Here is an 11303-nt window from a genome sequence, read left to right on the forward strand (position 1 = left end):
GCACATAAACACCGTACGGATAGTCGTACTGATGAACAAACACTCCAAAATCCCTAATTAAGCTTATTGCATTCCAGATACTCTTCGAAGAAAAGGTAGAACCCCTTGGCTCTTTCCATAAACACTGCCATGTCGTTTTCAGCACAATTCAAACGTTTTAACAAGCAATAACACTCACTCCACTCTTCAATTGTACATCTCTGAACATTCTTCAACTGGTCCATTACCGCTGAAACTCCCTTCAATTCACCCAAGGCTATCACATTCTGCATCTGCGTATAATCTGCAGTTGCAATAAAGTCATCTATAGTCTTCTCTCCCACAAGTTCCTTAGGTACCTCTGGAATTACTCCTTCGCTCACCAATTGTTGTGCCCACCATACAGCCTTCAACGGATACATCTTCATGAGTCCAGCCAAAGCATTCTTCACAGTCGTAGCATTCTTCACCGCAGCACCCCAAGACAGTACAGTCTCCATCGCTTCTCGACTATTGGTGCCAATCTTCAATACTTGCAATGCAATCTTCATCACAGTAAGCAGTGGACGAGACTGAGACGCCAAGATAAATCCATTAATGTCTTCATCAGGTTCATCTGCCTTCTTAATGTCTCCATTGATCTGAATTGGTTTAAAATGCTTCAAATACTCTGTCTTATCAAAAGGACTATGAATCAATCAGTTATTTGAATCCCACTGTTTGTCAAATGCAATAGCACATCGTATAGCTCCAATCGCAGCTTTTAGGTAATAAGGATGATTGAACACATTATCTGTGTATTTTAGGAACTACAATTAAAACCATTATTATCCATCATACATTCAAATATGGTGTGATATTTGCCTTACGAAGAACATATGGATGGAAGTCGAATTGATCCAATACATACTGATTGAAGTGATCGATCACTTCATGATAAAGCTTATTAGCATGTACAACATCTCCTTGACGCCAATAACTGTTTCCACATTCAATCTCATACCAACATGCTTGCATATTAGCTAGATCGATACGAGAAGGTGTATCCTTCTTCGTCCAATAACTAACCTCATTATCAGCTTCATCGATCTTATTGCATCGTAACAAATACTTTGTATGCTTTGTATTCATATAGCGATCACCTCGATCAAGAGAAGATCCAATAGCCAAAGACTTCTCACTTTGAGCAAGTGCTCCGGCATGCTTCAATACTCGAGCACGGATTGCATACAAATCATAACAAGTGGGGGTTGAGTCACAAGCCTTATCAAGATAACTCAATGCCATCATAGTATGATTCTCATAATCTTCAAATTCAGCTAACAACAGTAAAAGCCATAACATGACAGAAGGCTCTTCATCTTCACCTTCAATCAACTGACCAGTTGTTTGTAAGTCATTGTAATGTTTCTGCACTAATTCTTTCACAATTGCGTACTAGGAATCACTCATATCATACATTCATACTCGTGATGGTTGTCTCTTAAATAACCCTCGGAGACTCTTAAAGAATGAAGGAACCCCTTTACGAATTGCTTTGACAATCAAAGGATCACAAGCACTACGGAATTCGGATTCATCCAGCAAATACAATTGAATGTATTGAAGTGCTATGCTATGAGGATACTGCGTCTCCAGGTCTTTATAGAGTGATCGAAGTTTCATTCTCTGTTCTTCATTCAATGTCGTTGTTGACGATAATAGTTCCAATTTCTGGAGAGATGAGAATGAGGCAAACTGATTCAGAACACAACACTCTAAACCTCGGTAATATCGATAATTCTCATTATTTCTCTTCAGTAATTCTTCCCACAATGCACAGCTCTCCTTTAATCTACATCTCAATCAACTCATCAATTTCTACTGACCATTCTCACCATACAAAATAGCCAAACGCTCCTTTGCAGCATCTTCATTGAGAATATCTGACATTCCATCATGCAAAACACGAATAGCATCAGGGCGCTTATTTAGGGCTAGCAAACACTCTGATTCAAGATAGACCAGTTCCTGACGGATGATAGACGGAGTTTTGTTCAGAGTCTCACGATAGGTCTGAATGACCTCAATGCACTGCGAGTACTTACCTTCAAGATAATAGCCGATCATGAATCCTAGCCAAAAATTGGATCGATTAGGAAGTTGACCGATGAGTTTCTGATGACAACTACGGAAACCAGCATAATCTCGTTCCTGAGCATGAAGTGCAGCTAGATCAATTGTTAACTGGAGATTCGATGGATCATATGTTGAAGCAAGCTGAAACGCCTTCCTTGCTTCTGCATAATTCCTAAACATGAGTGAACGAGATAAGGGATACTTGCTATGACGATAGAACAATCCTAAGGTCTGCCAACAGGTTCCATTCTTAGGATCCAAACGAAGAGCACTTTTAATATCTTGTTCAGCCATTTCCTTATCTTTATTCACTAGGTAAATCAGTAGACTCCTCATACAAAGGGAACCTAGGAAATGATCAAGGAGGAAGAAAACAAACGAGCATTTCTGGGGAAATGCTTCAAAATCGAGTCTGCTAGCTTAATCCCCTTTCTGTATTCCTTTTCTTCATAGCACTTCTGACATTGAGTTCACTCCCTTATTCCTTACAATCACCTCCGCGAACACCTTCTCCTTTCCAGAGGGCAGACTTTGATCATTCTTACTCATGATCCCAACGAAATGTGTGTCGGAAGAATAAACAAACTCCCAAACGTAAATGAACAACCTTACTTGCTACTGCCCTTTGCCTTCTTAACCATGTCGTCGACAATATTCTTTGGCACTCGCGTCAATGTCTTGAACTCCATCGTGAACTCTCCCTGTCCTTGCGTATTGGAACGCAACTCAGTACTGTATCCAAACATACTTGCTAAAGGTACTTCTGCGTCAACAGTCACAAAACCACGATCATCAGAATTCGTACTCAGAATCGCACCCTTCCGTCGATTGATACCTCCAATAATTGCTCCCTGGAACTCTTGAGGAATATCAACCTCCACTGACATCAATGGCTCCAGCAGCATTGGATTTGCCTGCATCATGGACTCTAGCACAGCCATCTTGGCAGCAGTTCGGAAGGCAATCTCATTCGAATCCACAGAATGGGACTGACCATCTCTACATGTCACTCTTTCTCTCAAATACATACAACAAAACGAAACGAATACCCGTAACAGGATAACCAAGTAAACGGCCTTTTTCAATAGCATCATTAAAACCCTTTTCAATAGCAGGAAGGAATTCAGGAGGAATATTATTACCAACCATACGATTCACAAACTCATGCTTCACAGGACCTTCATAGTCCATTGGCTCAATATAACCAATCACACGACCGAATTGACCACTTCCTCCACTTTGCTTCTTGTGCAAATAATTGAATTCCTTCTTCTTTCCAATTGTCTCACGATAGTTCACACGAGGATAACCAACATCCACGGCACATCCGTATTCTCTCTTCATTCTCTCTACGTAAATCTGAAGATGTAATTCACCCATTCCTTTGATGATTGTCTCTTTGCTTTCTTGATCATACTCTGTCTGAAAGGTTGGATCTTCCTTTGTGAATCGCTGTAATGCCTTTGAGAAATTCATTTCACCATCATGATCATGAGGTTTGATAGCAAGAGAGATAACAGTATCAGGCACATACATAGAGGACATAGAGTAATGAACCTTATTGTCAGTAAACGTATCGCCACTAGCACAATCTATACCAAACATTGCTGCAATCTCACCAGCTCCAGCTGATTGAATATCTTCCATAGAATTAGCATGCATTCGTACTAAGCGTGATACCTTCACAGACCGTTTAGTTCTCATATTTGTAATGATATCACCTCGATTCATCAAACCTTGATACATACGAAGATATGTTAATTGTCCATACTTACTTTCCTCCAATTTGAAAGCAAGAGCAACCATACTATCCTTCTCCTTATTTGACAGAACCACTTCGTTCTCATTATCATCCAGATTCAATGCTTTGTTCTCAACCTCATTCGGAGCAGGTAAGTAATCAATAACTCCATCAAGAAGCAATTGAACACCCTTATTCTTGAAAGCTGACCCCATAAACACAGGAACAAAAGTACGAGCAATTGTACAACGACGAATGCATTGAATGAGCTGTTCTTGTGTTGGTTTCTCCTCCATTAAGAACATTTCACCCATTTGCTCATCAACCTCGGACAAACGCTCGATCAAAGTATTCTTTGCAGCTGCTGCCTTCTCTTTTAGTTCTGCAGGAATCTCACTGATTTGAACATCATCACCATTGGGACCACTGAACACCACAGCTCGATCCCGGACTAAATCAACAACACCACGATGAGCGTCCTCCAAACCTATAGGAATCTGAACAGCTGAAGCGTTCAACTTCAGTTTGTCCCGAAGTTGGGAGATCACACGATCTGGATTGGCACCTTGACGATCCAATTTGTTGATAAAAGCAAGACGAGGAATGTGGTATCGCTTCATCTGACGATCCACGGTAATCGACTGAGATTGTACACCTCCTACTCCACAAAGAACCAGAATAGCTCCATCAAGTACACGAAGAGCACGCTCCACTTCAACAGTGAAATCGACGTGACCCGGAGTATCAATGATGTTCAAGTGATAGTCTTTCCACAGACAGTGAGTTGCTGCAGATTGAATGGTGATTCCCTTCTCACGCTCCAGTTCCATGGAGTCCATAGTTGCTCCTACTCCGTCCTTACCCTTCACCTATCCCTAACTTCTCCAAATTACCCTCTACTTCATGAATAGCACGAATCTTTTTAGTGTAGTAAAGAATACGCTCCGTCAGAGTAGTCTTACCAGAATCAATGTGAGCAGAGATTCCAAAGTTTCTCATATGAGAAATCTTGTCATCAGCCTCGGCAGTTGCTGCAAAAGAACGAATAAAGGAGGAAGAAGCGACAAACCCTTTCATGGCAGTTGTAGTTACCATGGGACTCTTCACAAGACGAGAGACGTTGAGGCCAAGTTTAGAAAACATGATTCTCAAATGGGAAAACAAGAAATTGGAGATTCTCCGTTTCTAGCCATCTATTCTCTTTGACACTTATCATATTGGATTGGATAGTGTAGACTATATAGTATCCTTCTTTCGATAAGAAGGAATGGAATCAAAAACAAACAACAAACACTACTAAAACTACATTAAAGGGAAGTAAAAAGTCAAAATTATGAAGAGGAAGGTAATAACGAGAGATGGCGTCGGAATGCTTCTTTTCCCCTTTCTTCAGTGCTCACAGTTTCCAAAAAACGAAAAGAAGCATTCGCTTTGCAAATCGACTTTGTATAAATGAGTGTCACCATCACCGCATTGCTCCAGTCCCTTCCACATCGCAAGCAAAATAGACCTGATTCTACGTTAAATGCAATAACTATAAATGAAATAAAAGAAAGAAGAAGTACATTGCAGCAACGAATGCTCATGACCAATAGCTGTTAGTCCAAAGCATACTTCTAGCTGATTCTAGATTTTATCTCGGAAAAACCCTTCCTTACTCGTATCTCCTTCAGAACATCTCCGTCACGTAATGGTTTTGAAAGTTGAGCCTTGTCAATTTCCAAAATCCCAATCAAATATCGACACTTGAGTCTCATAGAGAAATACTAGACTTGCAAGTATGAAACAAAAAAGAATCAATTCAATTCACGAATTTGTTGTAATAGCTGTTTATTCTCTTCACACACAATGTCAATGTCGTCAAGCAAAGCTTTCACATCCTGTAACTTCTGCTCTCCCCATGACTCCTTCAATTCTTCTTCTGTGATACCAAACAGTTTTGCTGTCATAGAAATCACACCATCTAATCGAGAAACCGAATCACCCTTCGCTTCACCACTCACAGAAACTTCCTTAGAGTAATCCTTGATAGGAATGATCGAATCAGGACATTGAGAACGGATCCGCATCAAATCACAATCCACTATTCTTCACAGTCATTAGCAGTATTTACTCGATATCGTTGAAGGATATTCGATGGAAAGAAATGCATGTCCCTCACTTACATGCGAGAGACAACGTTGATGATTCCGATATTCAATAAAATCATTAACAACGAATGGTTTTCCATTTGTTTGAAACAAGTCCTCATCATCAGAATCTTCCAGACTAAGTGTCGATTGCGTCTCTGACTTTTTATCATAGGCTAGAGCATGCCAGATAGTCTTTGCATCTTCAATAGAAATAGGCATATTGTGAATCTGCGAGCATTGATTGGTTACATATTCCCAATTAATATGATCTATATAATACATAACGATAATCAATACAGGAATTCGATAACTGGATGTTATTCAAAATGGCTTCTAGGACATGACATTGTATTTGAGACGAAAAACGACTAGAAGACAAACGACTACAATCAAACAAATTCCTAAAAACAACTCGATTGGTGCTGTGTAGGTTGAAGATACACGTTTCAAAGCTACCGATTGTTTTGTATCTGTCAATGGTCGATCCCCAATGGAATGATACAGCGGAGATGTCCGCATTGGAGGATTGGAAAAGAGTGGATATTGTCGCTTCATCAAAAGAAGCGATTGATTTGCCTGAGAAATCTGATCGTCATCCCCGTTCACCAAAATTACTTCCTTCTCATAAATGTGTTTATATTTCTTCTGGATATCTGCGTCATGACGATAGAAATCAAACATTCTAACAATCACATAATAGACACACCAATACAATTTATATACCTCTCTTCGAGATAACTCTGTGTGTCTTGTCTTGAAAGCAGCATATTCTCGATTGCGAAACAGAAGAAACGGTGATGAATACTGTTTCTACACTAGTAAGGTCATACAAAATAGGTGATATACAATCATCGAGGGTGGACCCAACGTAAGTGAATTCGTCTCTGACGTGGGTTTATCAATATTTCCTTGCTCCATCGGATTATTCCGTAGTTAAGTAATCGGAATAAACAATAAGAGTAGTTCTTCAACAATAGATTGACAGAAGTTTTATTAAGAAACACAATAGTTACAAGTATTACAAGAAACGGAAAATGGAGATTACTTTTCTTCTCCAAAACATTCAGGCCGAACAAACCTTTGGCCATTTTGAAGTTGATATCTCATTTCACTTGATGCCTTTTGATATTCTTGAAAACATCCACTGTCTGCATCAAAGGCGGCAACATCATATTCTCTCATTTTCAAAGGTTTTGATATTGACGCATTCCACATTGCGATATCCCTTGTAGTATTAACAGGAAGACAATCTTCTTCTGTATCCATCCTTTCGACCTCTTCTTTGGGTAATGTTCGTGAAGGACAGCTACGAGGACAATTCTGCATGGTTGTCCTCCAGAAAACAGAATAATGAGTTATCAAACAAACGCAATATCACAACAATAATAATCTATGAATTTCTAAAGAGTTAGAGTCCTTTGTGATAACGTTCTAGAATCACTTGTTCTCTCCCTTGGATAAACTGTTGAATCTCCTTCACTAGACTCTTGATTTCCTCGTTGGACAAATTGGTAGGCAACATAAGATTACAGAGAAAAGGAATGGCGTGTTCTGCTAATCTATCAATCAGTCTCCATTTGTTTCATTACACTGGAGTAGATGCAATTTGTTTTACAACCAATTCCTCTTGAGTGGAAGCATGTCCTAACAACTCCTTAAGTGTGTACTGCATTATTGGATCATTTCCCAATTTGGAATGAGGAATATATTGGACCTACATTCATCAAAATGCTATCTTCTTACCAAAATGCCTGGTTTCTGATTAGAAGACAATACAATGTGCAACTGATTTGAATATACACTGAGTCCAACGAAATACTGAAACTCACCTGTCCTCTTATCATCAAGCCAATCTAAGAGATGCTACAACAACAATGCTTGAAAACGGTACAGGAACAGTATCAGCCATAATTGTATTTGCCATCAGTTATTCTCTAATGATGGAGGAGGAGAAACGATATGTTGATAAGACCTATTGGGACAATCGGTACGCATCGAAAATGGAGTCCTTTGAATGGTAGTTTCTTGTTCTCTATATAATTGTTAGGGTAATCGGATACGAGTCATTAAAAGCGTTTGATATAGATAGGTTCATAAAGAAAGATGATTCAATTCTGTTTCCCGGATGTGGCAATTCGTGTATCAAATCCGCAAATAACTGATCTTCAGTAATCACTCGGGACATGTATGAGGACGGATACCACAATCTTACTGCCATTGATATTTCGGATGTAGTTATTCAGCAAATGAAAGAACGTGATAAGGATTATCCGTTAATTCAATGTAGCTCTGATTTGATCCATTTGAGAGTAGATACAATTATGGATTGTTTTAACTTGTCATTTCCAACTGATTCGTTTGATGTTGTGATTGACAAGAGCACAATAGATACATTCTTATGTTCTGAAGAGCTACTTGAACAAATCCCGTTGTATTTGCAGGGTATATGTAGAGTTCTAAAGGAAGGAGGGACATTAATTGTCATATCATTTAATGAGCCAGATGTTGTATGGATTCGTTTATGTTTACACTGTAGTTTGATATGATTGCCTCTCTTTCTGATGACTTGTCCTATGATCTGGCTATGCGACGATGTAGGTTAATTTGGTATCATTAATTGAAGGGGAGCAAGATCCGTCAAATCAGGAAGATCAAGGATTATTCAGTTATGTGTATATTTTTAAACGGAAGTTCACTGTTTGTGTCATTCACATCGAAACATATCATCCCTTAACTAACATCTTCATTGTCACTATTGGTATCTTCTTTCAATAAGTCATCATCACTAAGGTGTGTGTCATCTCCCGTCTATAAATCATTAATGAATCCAACAGCTACCATATTCACGACCGAAGCAGCTTCTTGTTCCGTAATGATAGGAACTGGATCTGAAGGCTGTGGACTCAACGCTAATCCAGGTCCTACACTTCGTTTCTCTCGTCTAGATATGAAACATACCACTAACTTCACACTCCTTCAAAAGTCGTTCATACTCCTCTAATTCTTCCTAATCATAACCATCAGACACGACAAAGTACATCAATTGTTGATGGGACAAATACTTTCCTGATCACCGCAACAATTACACAAATGATAAACACTGACGCAATGGCCCCAATGACAGCCAGTATCGCTCCCATGTAGATTAGAATGGATTCCAGAAACAGTAACGTTTTTGATATCTTTCATTTTCTCCTTTCATCATGATCCTTGCATTCATCATCGACACTTCAGCCCATATGAACCAACTAACGGCAACTGGGTTTTCCATTATCCGTGTTGCTCAATCGATTGTTTCTCTTGCAGCATTTCTTATATATAGGCACTCAACATTCTCCGTTTGTGTCAGCCAACAGACAAAGTGGCTGTGTTCACCTGTGAATCGTCGGGAGTTATTATTCTTCACAACCCTAAAGATGCAGAAGTTTGTATACAATCCATTGAGGCGAACAGCGTTTCTGATCCACAACGATTAATACGAAATGCTGTTAATAGTATTCATGAATACCTCCTAAGTAAAGAGTGTGATACATTTGTCTGCTTGCTATGTGTGTTTGATTCATAGATCTATGGTCGTTTCCGACAGTTGTCTATTCCTGTTACATATGTTTTTCTTTCCTCTGCGCTATCTCTGAAAGGAACAAACTCTTCGTGGGACTTTGTTGGTCATGACAATCTTTTATCTCCGTTCCGGTGGGATCAGCAATTTAATGCATACATTATATATTCTCCAGTCTTATTCAACAATACACCTCTTGAAGTGAAAGACAGTTCGTTGTATGCAATTTGTATTAGTACTCGAGGACAGTTATTCAAAATTGATTCATTGTCTACCGCTCTTTCAGCAAACAATCAACTATTCTTAACAAGTCTTAAAGGAACAGATGTGGATAAATCTCCTAAGGCCCATTTTTATCCTTCTGTGATTCTCATTTTTGACAAGCAAACATTGCCACAAAACTATCTGAAGAATATTGATTCGTTCCCAGAATTTATGCAGGGGCTCGCTAAAGGAGAAGGTTTATCCTTTCCTATTCCTCTTATTCCAGCAGAGTCTTCATCCTTCCTATCGTTATCACAGGAAGAGAAGCTTGATCTGTTTTTCAAGCATTCCAGTGAGGTACAGTCATTTTATCCCTATCCCGAACAAGGTAAACCTAGAGGTAGCTATCCACTGTTTCGTATTCGGTTGATTCATGAAGTTATTCCAGGAACGAGTCTTTTAGTAATCCTTTTCAATAGGAAATAATCGATAGAATCGAATTCAGAAAACTCAGCTTCCCTATGACTTGATTGTGATTCGAAGTGATGAGATTCAGGAATACTCCAAACACTATTTGCATCTGCTCTCAGATATCTATCAGTGCTGTTCATCCCAAACCACAAACATTCGACCATATTTGCAAGGAGAGGATAAACACACTTATGGAGTTCTTCTGGAAGCAAGTGAAAGTCTCGTCAAACTTCTTTTCTTCACTCCTGATTTCCCACTGCTGGAGGAGAAAATAGAACAGAACGATATCAATTCCATCATTCAATGGATCCAAACAATTCCACTGGAGTATGTTCCCTCTGTGTACTCGTATTTGAAGTCTTGTAACATTCACATTCCTTTTTCTTGTCCTTCATTACCTTCAAGAAGTCAAATCTCATTCAGAGACCGAATTCAAATCCGGATTTTTGAGAAGTGCCCTGTTTGTTAGAAGTTGCTCATCACTGTGAGAAGTTTCTCAGAATTTTCTTGCTTACTTTGCTTTTTGTCTCTGTTCTGCATTCATTATTTTCAATGACTGGTAGCGAAGTTGAACTTGTTTCGAATAGTATAACTAGTAAGGAGACTTCTGTAGCTGTACCTGTAAATAAGAAAGAGGAGAAGCCAACGTCACTTACAACGTTGTTCTTTCGTTTCTCTTCAACCAAAGAACGTGTCATTCTTTTCCTTGGTTTCTTTTTTGCGGTTTTTGGAGGAGTTCTCATTCCCTTGTCCTATACATTTTATGGAGACTTGATGAATACATTAATTCAAAAACCATTAGAAGTTTCTGTAGTTGTCAAAGTCATTTCGCTATTTGCTCTCTTTATGGGAAGTTCTGCTGTTCTTGCATTCTTTGAACGGCTCTGTTTATCCTATTTTGCTGGTAATGTTGATGAGTATCTCTAAACATAGAGCGTGTGACGATTCGTTATCGTCAAGCGTATATCCAAGCTGTAATGTATCACGATATCGAATACATTGAGAGTATCAGTCCAGGTCGTCTGGGCCAACGATTCTCAGAAGAGTCCTCTCGCATGGTGAATGGATTGGGACCGGAATTAGGCTTAATGTTTCGTGC

The 11303-nt window shown here is 39.1% G+C and overlaps 3 protein-coding genes across 3 annotated transcripts; 1 reads left to right on the forward strand and 2 right to left on the reverse strand.

Annotated features, from left to right (window-relative positions):
* Nucleotides 1–53: 53 nt before the first annotated feature.
* JH06_1378 (n-alpha-acetyltransferase auxiliary subunit) lies at nucleotides 54–2646 on the reverse strand (the record flags this gene model as incomplete). The annotated part of the gene is made up of 8 exons (XM_014673731.1): nucleotides 54–666; nucleotides 697–788; nucleotides 820–1416; nucleotides 1447–1813; nucleotides 1844–2269; nucleotides 2300–2444; nucleotides 2477–2555; nucleotides 2587–2646. 8 exons carry the CDS (start codon nucleotides 2644–2646, stop codon nucleotides 54–56), a joined length of 2379 nt encoding a protein of 792 aa, XP_014529217.1.
* Nucleotides 2647–2705: 59 nt separating this feature from the next.
* On the reverse strand, nucleotides 2706–4981 carry JH06_1379 (translation elongation factor; the record flags this gene model as incomplete). The annotated part of the gene is made up of 3 exons (XM_014673732.1): nucleotides 2706–3096; nucleotides 3128–4707; nucleotides 4739–4981. The coding sequence occupies 3 exons, from the start codon at nucleotides 4979–4981 to the stop codon at nucleotides 2706–2708; spliced, it is 2214 nt and encodes a 737-aa protein (XP_014529218.1).
* Nucleotides 4982–9173: 4192 nt separating this feature from the next.
* JH06_1380 (hypothetical protein) lies at nucleotides 9174–10673 on the forward strand (the record flags this gene model as incomplete). The annotated part of the gene is made up of 4 exons (XM_014673733.1): nucleotides 9174–9263; nucleotides 9293–9505; nucleotides 9536–10195; nucleotides 10227–10673. 4 exons carry the CDS (start codon nucleotides 9174–9176, stop codon nucleotides 10671–10673), a joined length of 1410 nt encoding a protein of 469 aa, XP_014529219.1.
* Between the last annotated feature and the right edge of the window lie 630 nt (nucleotides 10674–11303).

The sequence above is a fragment of the Blastocystis sp. subtype 4 genome (assembly GCF_000743755.1).
Source record: "Blastocystis sp. subtype 4 strain WR1 chromosome Unknown seqid_0030, whole genome shotgun sequence".
Lineage (NCBI taxonomy): Eukaryota > Bigyra > Opalinata > Blastocystidae > Blastocystis > Blastocystis sp. subtype 4.